The following is an 18537-nucleotide window of genomic DNA, read 5'->3' as shown; positions in this document are numbered from 1 at the left end:
CATTATGTAGTTAAATTGATTGCACTCTGCAGAAACATGAATAGAAAACTGATTGACGTTATACTATTTATTCATTCATGGCATGCAAGATTCCTGGTGACCTTGTTATTATAAGCATTACATTCCCCAAGGAGTCAGAACCATGTTAGTTGAAATTTGAATTGTAAACGAAAAAATTTTCTTGTTATATTCAACCAACATCGCAGCCGTGACGGTGGATTACATAGAGATTATAATCAAAACTATTATTATTTATAATCTAAAATTATTATTTATAATCTCTATGGTGGATTGCGTGTTACGTCACGGCCGCCATGTTGGTTGAGTTCAACAAAGGAGTTTTCTCACTAACAACTCAAATTTCAAATAAGATGGCCATTACCTTTGACTCCTTGGGGATTGATTGCAAGCCACCCATACCAGAAATCTGAGTAGGCCACGATAACTCAAGGTTGGAAAACAAAGACTAGAATGATTGAATCTTTTAGTGAAAGCACTAATAGAGATAAAAACATTGGTATTTTTCATCATTTGTTTCATGTTTTGCTGACATTATAATATACGTTCATATACAGTCGACCAAGACCATAATTTTCTACCTTTTTTAAAGGCACGGCAACTGAAAGTTACTTAAGGAAACCAAATCAGTGATTAACAATAAAATAATTGCTCGCGGTACTTTTTACGCTTGAAAATACGCGTATCACGCTTCTACGTATCTTTGAAACTTTGCTGTGAAGACTACGTTTACACGTTGCCGGTATGAAACTCTACCCGTATAGTTTCACACCGTTTCGCACTGTTCACAAGTTACCGTCAGAGTTTTGCTCCGTTTTGGTGTTGTGTTCACACTACTCCGGATTGATGCCGGCTTTCAGTTTATTTAAGTTATATTTGTTTGAAGTCTGCCAATTTTTGCTGACCATACATCGCCGTCACAACTTTCTTCGAATATTTTATCCCATCCTTTTTTGCATAGGAAAAGTTTCGCCTAACCGTAATGAAACTCTACGGTCAGCGTAACGGTTTCATACTTTTGCATACCGGCATCCTATGAACAAGATGTAAGAGTTCTGCATCGTTTTCAAACTATACTGGCATCGTGTGAACGGAGTCTAAAACAAGGTAAGTATTTTCCATTGTTTTTTTGACATCAACCAAGTTTTTCTCCTGCTATGTAAATTTTAGGTCATTAACATTATTCATTTCTTTAGAAATGTATTGTTTTCACAGTGATTGAACAAAGAAAAATCAATATAGCACGACTAAATAAGCGGGCTGGCTACGCCAGTGCAGCCTTGGTTCGATCACAGTATAGAAACCAACGGTAGTGCCAATCTATTGAAACTTCTCGAGTATAGCGCGTATTATCTTACGCATGTGATTAGCATTGTGGCAGCCGATCAATTATATTTTCTAACTAATAGGAATGGTGAGTTGGCTTACCAAAGCCAGAAATCCACTTACATGCACAATACAGCACAAAAAGTGATTGTGTGATAATTTGTTATATATCATGTAACAAATGCATTTATTTAATATATTTATAGCGAAATTCATTCGGAAAGCTTGAACAGGTTCTGAGGTTCACAAGTCCTGAGGACTTAAATGAACTTGGATGTATTACATGTTAAATATATTATTGTGATATAAAAAGCTTTTGTTTTCAATTTAGTTTTATAAAGGACAAAAAATTATATGCACAAAGCCCTCAAAGGTGTGTGACTTTAATGTACTTTTTGTCTTTCTTTTTAGTTGTTGCGAATATGCGGTTCGCAAATTTTATGGCGTAATAAATGCGCATTCTTACAAAAGTTTCTGCAAGAACTCGAATGGGAATTCCGTACAGCAATCAAATTCCTTTGGTATGGACTTGACGGTGTCTAATATACTTCGACCAACACCTTCGCTCTTTGTGTAGACAGAAAACGTCTTAATAAATGTGTCTTCAAGTTTGATGATGTATTCCAGATAAGGAGAAGATGGTGATTGTAGTCCTCCTAAATCAGATTTCTTTTGATCCAATGCTTTAAAGTGGCAGAATAACTTTCTGCTATCTTCCAGTTCTGTAGATGAAAGAGCATTGGTGCATTTCAGACAAGAGTGGAGTTTGAAACTCTTCATTAGAAGAAAACCAGACACATATGCAATGGCATTTTCCCTCATTATGTTAGTAACAACATTTGGCTCCTTGTAGTCAGTAGGACCAATTGCTAAAATTTGTGGTTGCGGAGGTGGAAAGACTTGAACCGTTTTCTTCTGGCTGACTTTATTCTTTGCAACATTTTTGGAATACTCAACCAGCATAGAATCAAGGTCGTTGTCACAATTTCCAGATGAACAGGTTAGAAGGGAACTGAAGAAAACCTTTCTAAATGCTTGCATAAATTGGGTTGGAGTGGGGTTGTCACTATTGCCTCCCTGGCGACGAATAGTACCAAAAATGGAAAATTTACAACTTTATAATCTCGGATCAAAAAGTTGCAGTAGAAACACACATGTGAGAAAGATTCACAGCAAACCCAATATACAATGCTTTGGGCATTTTGAGAATTGAATAACATTGGAAACTTATTTTGATAAAGACATTTCTAAGTGAAAAATATGTACAAAATAACAGCAATATAATAAATATCATATTTTCTTAATGGTTACAAGGCTAAAAACATGTCTTTGTCATTAAAGATTTACATGGTGCACAAAAATCTTTAACACAAAACAATTTAAATTTAGAATGTGTGCATTTCATGCAATAGAATATACAGAATAAAATACAGCAACTCAGTACACATATTTGCATTTAAAAAATTTAATGACAACTTTATTCAGAGATGGATATAAGATAGGGGTGTGCAGCCCTCCTAGCTTGAGCTAGATGGGGGTGCAGAAGAAATGCTAATTTCTCTATAAATATTGGTATACTAAACAATTAAGCTGAAGAAATTGTGATCAATGTTTAATAGAGCACCCTTACAAAAACCACCCAATCATAATAAAAACATAATAGAATTTAACAAACAAAGTTAAACATGCTACTGCAACAAGTAGCCACTAAAATCTAATCCAACATAACACAAGACACTTGCAACATAATCCTCACTTGAGAACTGAATGCCAAAATAACAACTAGAAAAAAATATCAGAAAATCAATCATAACTATTGGTAATAAATTTAATAGAGCACAAATCACAGCAAGGCAAAATTTATAAATAAGGCAAACAGAGTGTATACCTCACTAAAACTACATTTGGTTTTAAAAATGCCCAACTATTAACATATTAACATTTCACTCATGCTTAAAATGATAAACAAACCCTCCATGGTTTGAAACTGAATGTTGCAAATTATTATCAGTTATAATTCACACACAACCATCATGAATCATTATTGGATTACTTGGTTAGCTGGTTGATTAACTTGATTTATAGTTTAGCAAGTTGGCAAGTTGCAACCTGAAATATTACAGCGTTGGTACAAGTAAAACTCTGACAAGTTTGTGTTTTAAATAATACATTTATAATAACACCTCAAAATTTTGAAATTTATAATTCAGAATGGACGAAAACGCAAGAGATTTTACTTCTGGACTTCTATTCACCTAACATACTGACAACTCTATAGCAGTAAAATAAACACCCTACATTGAAACATGTAATTTTTACCAATAAAAAACCTTTACGGACTTGCCAGCAATTAAATAATGGTCTCTCACCTTATTTCTATCACGTTTTGTCACAAAATTCCATGATCTTCAAAAACAGTTTGCGTTTTAGGCGATTATTATCCCAAAATCGCACTTTTCCAATATCATTTTATAGTACGCCAGCGTCAAGTTACTGCCCAGAGTAATGGCGGACCTAACGCATGCGCACAGAAAATATGCCACGCGTTTCACCTGCGAGTTGCCCTTCTATATATTCTCTATTCTATGGTTTGTACCATGCCGGATGCGCTCATCAAGATATGGTTGTCAATGATTAACACTAAATATTATCACATGACTTTTAATACATAGAAATATTATCCTGGTACTATGGCAGCCCAGAATAGTGCAAACGGGACATCCTTAAAATATAATAGCGTCTGCATAATCACGATTGAGCAAACACTCGCAAAATACAGAAATGACTATATGGACTGGCAACGACGCCAGCTTCTTTTGCGGTACAAATCTTAGTTACACCTCCAGCTGAATTTTCAATTGAGTTCAATTCAAGATATCCAGACTTGGTGTTCTTTTGTTAGCGAATGTCATACACGTTTTCCAGCATAACCTGCAGCTCATACGCAAATACTAATATTTAGCTTACTATTCTACTTCGTATCCAATTTATATAGTGCTCAATATTTAGGTACACGCTATAGTTATTCCCTCTTTCACAACCTTTGAAGCTACCCCAAGACACTAAGCCACCTATGAACCAACGACCCTTCACTTCGTGTCTATAGGCAAACGCTCCACCTGAATCTCCCTTGCATATGTAATTTCGCCCCGATCCAGATCCCGCGCAGAACATATCGTGAGTGATTTGAAAACCCTCCTTCATAAATTCGTCGCGGCAAATCTCGGTGGAGACAGATGAGGTACATACCGCCTTCAATACATGAGGTAAGGAATCATTGGCATATTTTCCCCATCCGGCAACAACACCTCGAGATCCAGGCGTTGTGACTACATGTGCCCTAAAACATGAAATTTTTTATTTTCAAAAATAGCAAAACCATCACAATTATCTAAAGACGCGCTGGGAACGAGAATAATGTTTGCAAAGAACAACAGTTTCTAGGATTAAACTCGCCAGTGATAAATCCATGCCTGGACTAAATACGCAGGTAATGTGAGCAGGCTACCGACATCGTGAAACTGTATTTTCAAATAAACATATTTTTTCTCATTAAAAGAGTTTTAGTTTCGCGTTGACGGCAGACGGCAAACCGCAAAAAGTCAAATGATCATGGATTTGCAGTTCATATTTAAATGGAAAGAGATCCTTCTCTCCCTTCTTGCGGTAAGTGATTCAGAGCAGGATTTTTAGTACTTTAAATACATGTAAGCAGGGGCGCCCGAACATCTATAATTGGGGGGGGACAATATTCATATATCCATAATCACAGCTCGTAAAAACAATTGATTTCAAAAGAAAGTAATCATGCAAAACACGCATATATGAATATTTGCTCCCCAATTATCGAAGTTCCGGCGTCCCTGCAACCAAGTGACGTTTATGGCTTAATGAATATTTTATTTGGGTATACAACATGAATATGCATCTTTTTATCGACAAACTTTTAACAAAACATGAAATTTAGTTCGGACAAAGCGAATTGTAAAATACAAATGCAAAAACGTCAAGCTAAATTCAAACGGGCAAACCTTAACGGCAAGCGGGTAGTTAAGGTTTGCCGTTAACACAAACTTACCCGTTTTCCTCAGGTAAGCATATGGGTTGGATAAAATCACTGAAAACCGTCGCACGTCTAAGGCGCAAGAGCGCCAGGTCGCCTTGAAATGACGTCGGGTTGAAATTCCTATGATGAAATATTTGACCAACTTGTATATCATTTCTCGCATGTCTGTCATCTTCGGATCGATTATATAGACCCAGGAAAACGGTGAATCGTGAGGGACTTAACACTCGTTGTTCCTTCACAACGCAGTGGGCCGCTGTAAATATTTTTATAAATTTATCTAAGCAACAGCAATTATATCAATAAATCAATGATAATAAATAGTAACAAGCTAAAATGATAAATAATAAATTATAATCATAGTAACTTCGATTATAATAATAGTAGTAATTAATAATTAATCGCCTAATTGATTAATCAATTAATCAATTAATCAATTAACTAAGAGTTTGTAACTTACCCGTAATCACCCAAAACTCATTCAAAAGAGATCCGCTGCAAATTTCTTGATCGTCAAGTTTTATCAAAACATTCCAAGGCAAGGACTTGGGGCCAGTGTCTTGTTGGTGCAGCAAATTTCCCGAGCAATTCTGGATAGATTCATCCGACAAACTCGACTTTCCACACACTAAAATATTTTTGAAAAAGAAGTGTGATGTATTATACCACAGAAGCTTGAAAACCCTAAAAATTGAAATTTAAAAATCGCAGTCCTTTTATTATAATAAATAAAGCAATATGGAAAGTGCAAACTGACGAAACACAGTTCCATTTTTCGGACAAGGATGATGATCTCAAGACATATTTATAACTTGTACGTTAAATTGCAGACGAGCGACAAAAAAGAGATGATGCTTTTGCGAGTTAGGATATCGGTTTATGTTGTAAGTTTTCTCAAAGAAAAAACAACTACCGTAAATGCTCGCTTTGGCGCCGCAGCGCTTATTTCATTTTTCCGATTTTGAATGCGACGTTTATGCGGGAGCGGCACTTAATTTGGAGCAGTGCTTATTAAATTTTTTTTACTGCCTCAAGAAAATAACGAGTACACAAAATCTATTTTTATGATATCATAATGTAAAACTTGATGAAAATAATGTCACATAAGTGGAGAACATTGTTGTCATGACCTTCAAAGTTTAATAACTCTATATTTCTTCCGAACGCCGCACAAAAGTTACTCAGGCGAGACGCTTAACCGTGAGCGGTGCTAAATAATTTTCCCGGATTGTGAGTGCAGCGCTTGACAGAGAGCGTAGCTTAAGCGAGCATTTACAGTAAGCAACTTTACCTGGGATGCATTTTGGTGAAATATTCGACCACAGACCATCAGCCTCACAAGTCAATGTGCTTCCTCCTTCAATTTCGTAATATTTATCACATTCAAATGACACCGATTGACCGAAGGTTATTCCCTCGACGATAGCTCTTCCACGATGTGGAGTTTTCGGATGGCCACAAGAGACCGCTACGAAAAAAATTTTTAGACGCATTTAACTGAAAGATAAATTGTCAACTACATAATAAATCGAAATATAGGAAAAATTTATTAATGCTGAAGTTGGCACGTATAAAATGGCGAAAATTTTCATGAATGTTGAAATTGGCACGCATAAAATGGCTGCACTGTTATTTTCAGGAAGTTGACATAACTAATAAAGTTGAGGCACAGGACAAACCGTTTTATCACAGAGCCTTTTGAACACTAACTAGCCATAACTTAAGCTTTGAGCTTTTTAATTCAGTACAGATATGTATTTCAAACAGCACTGAATCACATATTACATATATTATCGCTCTCGACAAACAATTAAACTCTGCGATTGGGAAACATCTTTTGAGATGTTTCAAGCAACACTCAATGTGCTGGCTCTTACTCAGATGACAGTTTGAGAATTATCGTCAAGGAATTCGTGTTTCTTAAGTTTACTAATCCCTTTCTTTGTCATTAAAAAGATTATGTCTTTGAATTGTCCCTGTTTTACACGTGACAAACCCGTTTAGGTGTGACGTCATCTCCCATGGCTTCATCATAAATAGAAGTAAATTTTTGGCTTTCATCAAAGCGGACGTGGCACCTGAGGAGATGTCTGCCGAAATTCATTGTGTCCTTCAGTTTTATAGCTATGTTTATTTTGGTTTTTACTTGTCATTCACAATGACAAAACGCTGTTCACAGCAATATTTAAGTTCGTAACCACCAAGTCTTTGATTTACAATTAAAAATCTAACTAAAACCTTACGTTCGCATAATGGAGGTTTTCTATCCCACTCTCCATCACTTTGACACGTGACACTTGACGTTCCATTCATGATGTATCCATCCAGGCAGGAAAATGTCGCTTCGTCCTTGTACGAGAATCCGAGAGCACTCATTTCGCCATTTTCGGGTGCCACCAATCGCGGGCAACTTACACCTGTAAAAAAGAAAATATCCCATCAAGTTTTTTTGTTTCGATGACGTGCTTTGATGCAATAATCAAACAACAACCAAAAGAAAAAACGCTCTGTTAGCCAAGATGGCCACGCATTGCAGGCAAATTTCCACTTTTCCATTTTTTTGTGGCAACAGAAACGAGTTGAAAAAAATTTTTTTTGAAAGTGTGCATGTATGACGTCCACTAGTTGGGAAGATCTTATTTATAAAAACATGCAAACCATTTTAACTTGACATACCTTTGGTGTAATATTTTGCCAGAAATCCACCCATATTGTACGAGTAGTCCGTCACGAATTTGATCGACAACGAGTTTTTTATAGAGGAAATATTTCGAGGAGGCGTGTTGCCACAAAGTGGAGCGGAGTTTGTACCGTCGAAAATCTTCAAATAGTCGTAAGGACACACGACATCAGGATGCGTTTCAATTTCAAACTAAAATAAGAGCAGGGCATGTATCAACTATCGAATTAACAGGTAAATTCTGATTTGAAATGCTAACTTCATTCGATGATGTTAAAAGCGCAATAAAACCGTTATAATGATGGCAAGTGCGAAACTAGAACGCTAATTTGGAGAGGGAGAAGGGTGAATATTCATATATTCATCTCTGCCTGTCTGATTTGGTTTGTTAGCGATTGTAATTTTAAAAGAAATCATGAAGACTGTCTTCCCTAAGAGCCTTTGGGGATTTCAGATTAAGATGCTCGTTGACGAGTCTTGAATTTAGTAGCAATGGAAGGCCGGGAGTTTCGGTTGTCCAATCTAAATTTCGGAACATGATCATTACACATTCCCATAGATGTCCTTAGTTTTTTAAGTGATTGAATACAGAAATTGAAGTATTTTTCATGGATGGATCTGAAATTTTTTTACAGGGGTGATGAAAAAAAATATGAAAAAAGTGGGTGAGGGGTTGAGCCGGCAAGGAAGTGACACAAAACAAAGTAAAGGTCTAGATTTTAGGGGCAGTTATCGTTAAGTATAGCCACCAAAGATATTGTAAAGAGTTTAAAACATTGCTCAGAAAGACTCAGTTCAACTGTGCTACTGATTTTTTTGCTAAAAATAGGCGGGGGAATTAAAATGTCTCTTGAACAATTATATTAGGGGAGTGAAATCTGATATTTGAATATCGGACCCCCTTGCAACCCCCAGAAAATTGGTCCATGGTAATTTTCTACCTTTCGATCATACACATGCAAAATTGACATACATACTTGAAGAAACTGCAGCACAATGCGATAACCTTGTGGGACAGTGATTCTCCAAGAACAGTTCAAATGACTCGGATATGCGTTTGGATATTCTGGGCTGGATATACTCCCCTGCATACTGCGCATGTGCACATTTTGACACAACTCTAACACAAAATAAGAAATCGTTTGTTGAAAACTGGCTTATAAACGAATGCAAAATTTGATTTTACCCTAAACTATATTGATGGCAATTGGTGCAATCTTTTCGAGATGATGAGAAACGTTAAAATTTTATCAATATCAGAAAAAAATCAAGCTCGAAAAGTTTCCGAAATCAACCACTTTTGACTACTGAATTCAACAGTTTTAAGCCATGATGCGAAGATGAGTCATGATAAAGATTTCCCACTTACGATGCATCGTTTCATTGGGCAAGTAGACGTCATGTGATCATCATTTTAAATCAAAATTAGGGAATCATTACCTTCACTCAACCAATCGGCTTTCATTATTTGCATGCGCTATAGCTATCTCATAGTGTCTAGTAAAGAATACCCCAGAATAGTGACTCTAGCTGGAGTTTCTTAATTTTTTCGTGAAGGCAGTCATTCTCTAAGACAGTTAGAGCATAATCAATTGTGCCCTAATGGATGTAGAGCTCTTCAAGTTAGATGAAAAGTAACTTGGTATCTTCTGTTTTTCATTAATTTTCGCCAAATTCTTGGAACCACAGCATAGAGAACATACAGTAGGTTCACTTCGTGTGCAGCTGGTAACTGCATATTTAAATACATTAATGTATGCCTTTTGCCATTTCATCATTCCTACTGGTTAAAATAAAGCAATTGACTGGCTGCCACTATGGTAGCTAATGACATGCGTAATAAGATTTGAGTAGCATGAAAAAATTCAATAGAGTGGCTCTAATGTATGTTCACTATACTGTACTCGGTACTCTACATCGCAAACAGTACAAAATTATCTATCAAGAGTAACGTAGCTTGTCCAACTAACGCTGACCGAAGCAAACAAAGATTTGGTTCTTCGAAATGAAATTCAAAACAGTATTATTTTTTGTATTGAGTTTGAAAGCGAAATTTTTGTTGTAAGTGAACACCGAGAAATTCGAATAACAGGACAAAATATGCGGTTTGGCTACGTTCCTGGGTCGGCAAGCTGGGTGGAGGCTGGCTCAAGACTACTGCCAACAACGTTTAAGACTGCACATTAAAATGCAGTTCATATGAATACTCACTATAACCGCAGGTTTTTTTGTCCTTTCTGAGACCATAATGCAAACGACAAGAGCAATAGTATCCACCAAGATAGTTATGGCACAAGTGATCACATCTGCCATTGTTATCTTCGCACTCATTTATATCTAAAGCGGTGAGAAAAAGCTTCTTTTCGATGATGGAATTTAAGAACAAAATTTGCTGAGACAATAGTGGTTTCAGCGCATTCATACAATTAAAACGACGTGAGTCATCGACCAGCAAAAAATGAATGAATATTTTTAATCAGCCTGATAAAAACGTGCTTGGATACATTGCACATTTTTCATTTAAAAAATAAAAGATGTTCACTGCGCTTGCGCAGACTTATGCAAACCAGGGTGACCATTGGAAGAACTCGAAAGCCAATCAGTGCAAGCCCGAGCCAACGAAAGGTCGAGGGTTACACAAGTTACACCATTGTTTTGCATCTGCTTAAGAGTTTTCACGAGGTTTGTATAAGCCAGAGCAAACACAAAAAAATCTTGTATTTCTTTTATAAAATAACAATAGTGCTAGACAGATAGATTGAAAACAAATGTTTTTATTTTTCCTATGACATGTATTCATACTTAATTTGCAAATCCTCTTTAATTAGTAAACGAACTCAAATCAATTAGCTCTGAAGCTAATGCAAACTCAGCTATAGACAAATCAGCACACGTTGTTATTTTACAATAGTTATTGGATTTCCTGACAATCTATAAATGTTGTGTACATACCCATTGCCGAATAGTGTGCCAGAAAGCCTCTGTAAGGTTCTTCGTTTGAGTAATCAGAATGAAATACAACTTCAATAACGTTTTCTTCGGATTTTAATCGAGTGATTGCCTCGCTTTCGTTTTTCGTTTTCGAACCACACCATCGGCCTTTGATTATTCCTTTTTCAATAACACTGAGATAGTCATAAGAGCAGTTTGTGTAGTGCTCGATGTCGAACACGGTGAAACGCAGATTTACGTAAAATCCTTTGTTCACTCGTATCTCCCACGTGCAATGCAAATAATCGCGATAACTTGAAGGAAAGCCAGGCGAATAAAATCTCCCATATATACCGGAGAGGAGGCTTCCGCACGAATAAGCTATGATAAAGAAAGAGAGCATGTATAGAGGAAAGAAAGATAGCACTTTTTCACGATCGTCGTAAACGGGTATCAGCAACGATACCTTACATCAAAGGTACGTCTGAGACTATCTCGCGTATCTTACGACCATACAACATACGTGTCGCACATAAACCAATCACAACGTTACGACAAGTACTAACGAACATAAAGGACAAAGAACAACCCAACGAATGACAAGGTGCAGTTTACAAAATAAACTGCTCCGACTGCCACGCCTCCTATATCGGGGAAACTGGCAGGAACTTAAACATAAGACTTACTGAACACAAACGAGCTACTAAGAAGCAAGACAAAACTAATTACATTGCTGAACATCACCGAATCACAAAGCACAACATTTACTGGGACTCGGCAATATGCATTACTTACAGTACTGACTATAGACAACGGCTTACATTATAAAGTTGGTATACCAACTTGGAACAAACCCCCCTGAACAGATCACAGCAATTAACGGCACCTTACAAACGACTTATTCACAATACAAACAAATGATCAACTAAAAACATTACACTTCACACTAATTCACAATGACAATACACAATTGACACCCAAACATTACAACTAAAAACATCACACCTAAATCACACATCACAACTAAAACATTTCACTTCACACTAATTCACAATGACAATACACAATTGACACCCAAACATTACAACTAAAAACATCACACCTAAATCACACATCACAACTAAAAACATTTCACTTCACACTAATTCACAATGACAATACACAATTGACACCCGCACATTTCCTGTACACACAATACAATGACGTAAGAAACAGATAACAAATACGGCCAACCTGACGTTTATTCCTCATTTGACTCTGAAGATAACTACCGCTAAGGTGTCGAAACGTCAATCATCAACAACAAAAACAGTCCTTCTCAGGACTATACCAACCTGGACGATCTACATTTACAAACATTTAGTCATTTGTATGTTATGTAATTTTAAATCAATCAAATGTATCATTACGCCGTAATCATTACAGATTATGGAGTTCATTGGTAATAACTGATAACACGAGATTTGTAGATGATGTTTTTATTAGTTTTTTCACAACCAATCAGGTTGCCAATATTACTTAGCACGCGGAAAATTGCGCCTAGTGGAAAATAGGCATAAAGACAGAACTCAATGGACGACAAATAGACCGTTAGTTTGTTTTGTTCTCACAGGAATTGAATCCATTTAAATCAATTGATTTCTCAATTTCCGAAACTGTTTGCGAAACTATTTTTTTTTAAAAATAATGTGGGTGTATACACTATATTGCTTATTTGCTTTCGTCATTACACACTCAACGACGGCCATCAGTTTTAAAAACAGCATGTTTTTGAGACGTAAAAAATAATTTAAACATACCTGATGAAAGTTTCAGCAACCCGAGACAAAGTAGGAATGTTACGTCAAAATATCTAAAAAAAAGTAGAATGATTGCTTTGAAACGAAATTAGGGTAGGTAATAGATAGATTTCTCATGCATTTATTGAGTTGCTAATAATATACTTGGAGATATAACACCGTCTACATCCGCCTGACTGTCTCGATTAATTCATTTTAGTGATTAGCTTTATATATCTCTTCAGAAAAGCCTCGCTACGCAGCCCAACTTCTACAAACATTTACAAAACAAAACAGCATTCGCCGTTGTGTTTTTATTCTTTGCATTGGTTTGTATTTCTTCAAATTCACTCGATTGCAATCGTGGAAATCTGTCGCCATGTTTTTTTTTTCAATTGAAAAATTGAAAAAAGCTTGTTCATTACTTTTCCCAAATCAGGTTACATTATTTACGGGGCAATTTTCTTTAATCGAAAAAAATTTCGTGCTTAACAACCAAAAAACACTCGTCACGACAATCAAGGGGAATGCAATCTTCCATTAAACAGCTTCTTACATTGCTTGCTGGCACAAAGCAACTTGTATTTCTCAAACGAGGACAATATTTCCATAATATTACAAGTGCTAAGTAAAAAACAATAGGTCAATTGTCAACACAAAATTACAATAAACGAACGACAGTTTAGATTAGAAACAAATGCAATCTCCCGGATGTATTTAGCAGTAATTTCGATAAAAAGCATCGCGAAACAGTAAACATGTGCGAGCACGCGCGTCGATCTGGCTTATAAAAATTTATCTCCATTGGATTACAAGACAATTGTGTTGCAAGCAACGTTTCATATATTTTTACTTCGATGGTCAGATCAAATCAATATTGCTTGCAACATTGTAAATTGGTTTAGACGTCGCCCCTCAGTCGCACTTGGTTGAAAAGTTTCCTAAAGTTCCTAATCAGCCGACAGAAATTATAAATACAATCACAACTGTTATTGACAACATGTCTATAGACATATAGACAAGCTATATATATATACAAAGCGTCAATAAACATCCGGGTTTGTCGCGTTTTCTAATGCCGACACGATTTCGCGTTAAAATTGCATAGTTCGCACAGTAAAAATGCGTTAAAATTTCAGCGAGCAGGAAAATGCACAAACCCTAAGCGGAATGATGCTGAATTTTAAGAATTTGTTGTGTATTTATTCCACCTTTCCAAAAGTTTTGTTTATTTTACGTTGTTCTTTCGGTTCCCGCGTGCTGGCCTGTAACCGACCACTTGAAGTAGATAATTTTTGAAAAATATTGGCAAAAATCTTTTTTCAGAACATAGTTAAGCATATTTTCTCATGTCTAAAGCATATATATTCTTCAAACGACGGCAAAGTTCTCGATCGTTCGCAGAGCGCACATGCAGTAAATTATAACCATTGCATCATAAATGATGTCGACGACGAAACAAAAAAAAATAGTAAAAACTTATTCATCAAATCGCTTTATGTAATAAAATAAATTTTTACTGCCGCAATGTGTTCGCGAGAACTACACACAGAGATCGTTACAAGCATGTCGATCCTACAAAGCCCTCTACCAACTAAAGACTTCTTATTCACATATTTATAACAGATATAGAGGTATTCATAAAAGACATAGATGGGAAAACCAAGATCGAAATAATGAAAAAATGAATTTTAAAAATTTAATTCAGTGACGTTCTCAATTAATTCGCTGTAAACATGACAATTCGCGGTCATATGACGTTAAATACCTTATTCAGCTAATTCCTCGACGATAACAATTTACAATAACGTATTTACCAAAAGCTATAGCAATCTACATGCATAAAACATCAGGACTTTACAGAGTCCTGTAAAATGCCACTCACACTTTCGATACAGCTACACTTACATTCTCATGTCAATATTGAATTCGTAAACAACAGACTTTGTTGCACGTCTATAGATAGCGTGCCGTTCACCAAGGCTGCTCCGATGTCTTCCCGCACTTGTTCAAGCGCATATTTATATCCGGGTGGGCGGATGATAAACTATTGATAGTATGCTGAAACGCCTATAGAAAACAATGTTTTCAAAAGATATCAAGTTACAGCATAAAATGAGAGCATTTTTTAATGGTGCTCTTTGTCAAACAGTCAAACTTGTCACACCAACATGAAGTACACACTTTAAGTTAAGTGCGACAGTCATGTATTACGTGATTCCAAAATTCGTAAAGTGAAATTACGTAATAAATTGTGCGAATTGAATGGACTAAACTATTCAAAACTGGTTGCGATCGATTCGCCAGAGTTTCTCATGAAGATCTGTCGAATCTCGCCACAGGTTCATAACTGACGAAATTTCTCACTGCGCAGTACTAAACAAAATAAATGGCTTGGGGGTGAAATTAAAATTCTTCCACAGTGCCTCTCCTCCTTACTGTGTGACAGACAAAGCACAGGATACCCAGAAATCAAGTTACTTCCATTTACAAACAGACTGACTAGTTTTATATTTGCGTAAACAGCAAAGTACCAAGCATTGATAGAAAACGCGGCATGTTGCTTACGCATAATAAGACGGCCATTACATTCATCGAGACACAACCAGCAGGACACGGTGACTATGTTTCGATTAGCAAGGGTTAAGAAAAGGCGGTGCAAGGCATGATACTACGTCACATAAATTTACAAGTCTGGGCAAGTTACTATTGTGATCAGGAAATTGAGCGCGACCTTTCCTCTTAAAATTAAAACTTCGAGCGAAGGTGGTACATTCCTTCGATGGTCTTAAACTTTGTTTTGGGGAATAAAATCACAGATATGAAAAAAAGGGCTCGCATAAAAAATCACTTCCTTTTCCACTCAAGTCGTAAAAAAGATAATTTCCATAGAAAGGCATGTCTGCTCGCCGAACTGACATGCGGTTCCGAATCCCGCGATTTCGTTTCGAACAAGCCCAAACCAAATAAACACATGCGGAGCAACAGCATGCCGAGCACATAATTGTCCGCGCATAAACAAAATTCTGAGATCAAGACGCTAGTGTCGCGATGCTAACAATTTGATTCGATGCTTTCAACGCTTTTCAATAAAAAAAAGCCGCTTATGATTTGGTAATCATCACGCAATATGTTTTTTGATGACAGAATGGAAAAATAAGAGGCATGGCGTGCACATGACTCTCGTGTGCGCATCTCTTTGAGGTAATTTTTGCACAGCGGGTCTGGGGAAGACATATGGGAAAGACAGGTATTCAAATCAAGCGCCTCTTCCTTCGGTGCAGGTATTCCAACGGAGAAAAAGATCATACAAACGCGTCGAATACAAAAAGCTCCTTGACAGTTTGCATATTTTGACAGCTATGAAATAGAAAATTAGCTATTTTTATAGAGAAAACTAACTTGACCGCAGGTATTTTGTAGTAACTGAAACTCTTCATTCAACGAGTTTTTAAGGCATTAGAACAGGGACGTAGCTAGAACATTAATTGGAGGAGGGGGGAGGAGAAAGAAATCAGTCAGGCACGACCGAATATATGAATAAACACTCTGTCCCCGCAATTAACGTTTAAGGCACGGTCCTTTATTAAAATACAGGTTTTGAAGTTAGGCATAGATGAAAACTATTTAATACTTAATACTTTCCGCCCGTCGGTGATTCTAGACGGGTTTAAATAATTTTTTTAAAAAAAATCCTGAACTTGCATAGGTCGTGAAAGAGATTATTAATATTTATAACTGGCTTTGCGATTGGGTGCTCTTTCATAGCGTAAGAACAACTTTGGGGTTGTAGAAATGCAATGCGGGGTTGCACCATTTAGGGAGAAAATGATAAAAAATGACGTATTGATAAAATAGTGCCTATGGGATAAGCTGTAAAGTATTTAGAGGTATATCCATCTTTGTTTTAACACTATACACTGAATTCGTTATAACACACACATTTTCTTATTTTGGACTGATTTCAATTTAATATAAACGATCTCTACCGCGATCTTGTAATATACTGTTGACTTTTGGGCGGTAATCTATGCGATATATAGACTGAAGCAAATGAATCTTGCTTTGTCGTAAACTAGGCGTGGACTAAAGTATTTCTTAGAATGCTGATCAAGATAATTTCACGCTACCAATATATTGACTGCAACAGAGACACGGTCATTGTTAATACGACTGGAGATAATACATCAATGCAGATGGTTTAAAAAGTTCATTCCTCACTAATTAACGCTATTTGATAGGAGGATTATGCGGAAAACGGAGAATGGATTATGACGAAAATACCTTTCATAAAGAGCCTAAAACGTCTCTCCAGATTAAGTACGATTATATAGATCATTTCATTGTTCAAAGAACTACTAATTATGCGCCAAAGTGCTGTATCCAGGGTTTAAGAGTGCAAAATCTCTTGGTGCCGGTCGAGTTAAATAAATAACGATGGTTAAAATGCATGGGCGAGTCTCTCTTTCAAGTTTTTCCTAATTTACTTCTCGTAAGGTTTGAAAATTCAAACAACCTGACTTTTAAAGTATTCACACACCTAATACGAAAGACAAAATAAAATGGCTATACCAATATACTATATTGAAGTAACTCTGACCAAATATTCCAACCCCATCCCCACAAAAGCTTTCGTGACAAAGCTAAACGGCGAAGATACTTCTGCAGGAAAAGCGATTACTTTCGTTGAAGCTGAGTAACCCTGCGAAGAGAAAAAACATAATTGTTGATGTACGAACGGGAGTGGCAAAAAAAAAAAACACAACTAAAATTGTCGACACTTGTGTGGTATGGGAAAGAAAAAAAGAAAGCGGAAATTACAAGTTGTCGGACGAAAGATTACGTCGATGAAGGACAGGAAGAGGAAGAGTTGGATTGAATTCGTGGACGGCAATCTATCGGTTGAAAAAGTTTTGCGAGAAGCTAAGAATCAACCATAATAAAAGCCAACTATTAATAATAGAAAATAAATGGAAACTGTGTAAGATAGACTACAAACTCTTTCTCGACTGACAGCAAAAATTTGATGACAATCAAGTAGCTAAATCAACCATCTTCCGTAATTGTAATGGACCAGGCGTAGGAGTGAGAGAACATGGTTTCAATCACGACAGTTCACGACAGTTCACGATGTTTATGTAAATCTCTACCATTGGAAAAAAGCTAGTTACAGAAAAGTCATGGGCTCTGTCTGCTCGAGCCTTCAGGAAGAGCAAGAACGAAGCCGATGATCATTTTTCGTACTCGTTCTTCTTGAAGCGTTCAAGATGGTCTGCGTGGTAGGCAGTTCAAAGAATGCCTACTTTATTAAAAGAATTTACGCATTATTTTGGGTGAAGCAGAAGCTTTTCGTAGACGTAAATCTTTCAGGTTAATAAAGTCCTGAGAAGGACTGTTTGTGTTGATGTTGACAGACGTTTTGACAACCTTAGTGGTAGTCATCTTCAGAGTCAACCTGAGAAGGACCGTTGTGTTGATGTTGACTAACGTTTCGACAACCTTTGCGGTAGTCATTAGCGGTAGTCAGTCCGCTAATGTTGTCGAAACGTCAGTCAACATTAACACAAACAGTCCTTCTCAGGACTTTACTAACCTTGACGATCTATATCCACAAACATGTAACGATGTCGATACTCCGGGGTTCAAAGCATTCACTTTATTTAAAAGCTTTTTCGTTTAAAAAACACTGTGTAAGCGTCAAACTGACGATTGAATGTTGCTCAAGCCGTAATTCCTTG

At 36.6% G+C, this 18537-nt stretch overlaps 1 protein-coding gene across 3 annotated transcripts; it reads right to left on the bottom strand.

Moving 5' to 3' along the window:
• Positions 1-2793: 2793 nt before the first annotated feature.
• LOC124444094 (mannan-binding lectin serine protease 1-like) lies at positions 2794-17497 on the bottom strand. 3 transcript variants are annotated; one of them, XM_046994671.1, is made up of 14 exons: positions 17372-17497; positions 14708-14869; positions 12821-12873; positions 11043-11402; positions 10302-10427; positions 9068-9210; positions 8087-8282; positions 7654-7827; positions 6702-6878; positions 5871-6038; positions 5423-5666; positions 3714-4684; positions 3582-3638; positions 2794-3126 (listed from the first exon to the last, which is right to left on the bottom strand). In XM_046994671.1, the coding sequence occupies exons 2-12, from the start codon at positions 14713-14715 to the stop codon at positions 4303-4305; spliced, it is 2031 nt and encodes a 676-aa protein (XP_046850627.1). In that variant the 5' UTR covers positions 14716-14869; positions 17372-17497; the 3' UTR covers positions 2794-3126; positions 3582-3638; positions 3714-4302. The 3 variants fall into 3 exon arrangements, with proteins under 3 accessions (XP_046850627.1, XP_046850630.1, XP_046850629.1); XM_046994674.1 differs by having other exon boundaries at positions 3582-3616; XM_046994673.1 differs by lacking the exon at positions 3582-3638.
• Positions 17498-18537: the final 1040 nt, after the last annotated feature.

The sequence above is a fragment of the Xenia sp. Carnegie-2017 genome, unplaced genomic scaffold, assembly GCF_021976095.1.
Source record: "Xenia sp. Carnegie-2017 unplaced genomic scaffold, XeniaSp_v1 HiC_scaffold_21, whole genome shotgun sequence".
Classification (NCBI taxonomy): Eukaryota; Metazoa; Cnidaria; class Anthozoa; order Malacalcyonacea; family Xeniidae; genus Xenia; species Xenia sp. Carnegie-2017.
Note: the sequence above shows the minus strand (reverse complement) of the source record. Positions and strands in the feature narration are given on the sequence as shown.

Excerpts from the sequence above, each read along its gene's own strand:
- LOC124444094 (XM_046994671.1), bottom strand. Across the intron at positions 7,828-8,086 it reads GGCAAAATATTACACCAAAG|GTGTAAGTTGCCCGCGATTG; the intron begins GTATGTCAAGTT and ends TCTTTTTTACAG. Across the intron at positions 5,667-5,870 it reads TGAGTTTTGGGTGATTACGG|CGGCCCACTGCGTTGTGAAG; the intron begins GTAAGTTACAAA and ends AAATATTTACAG.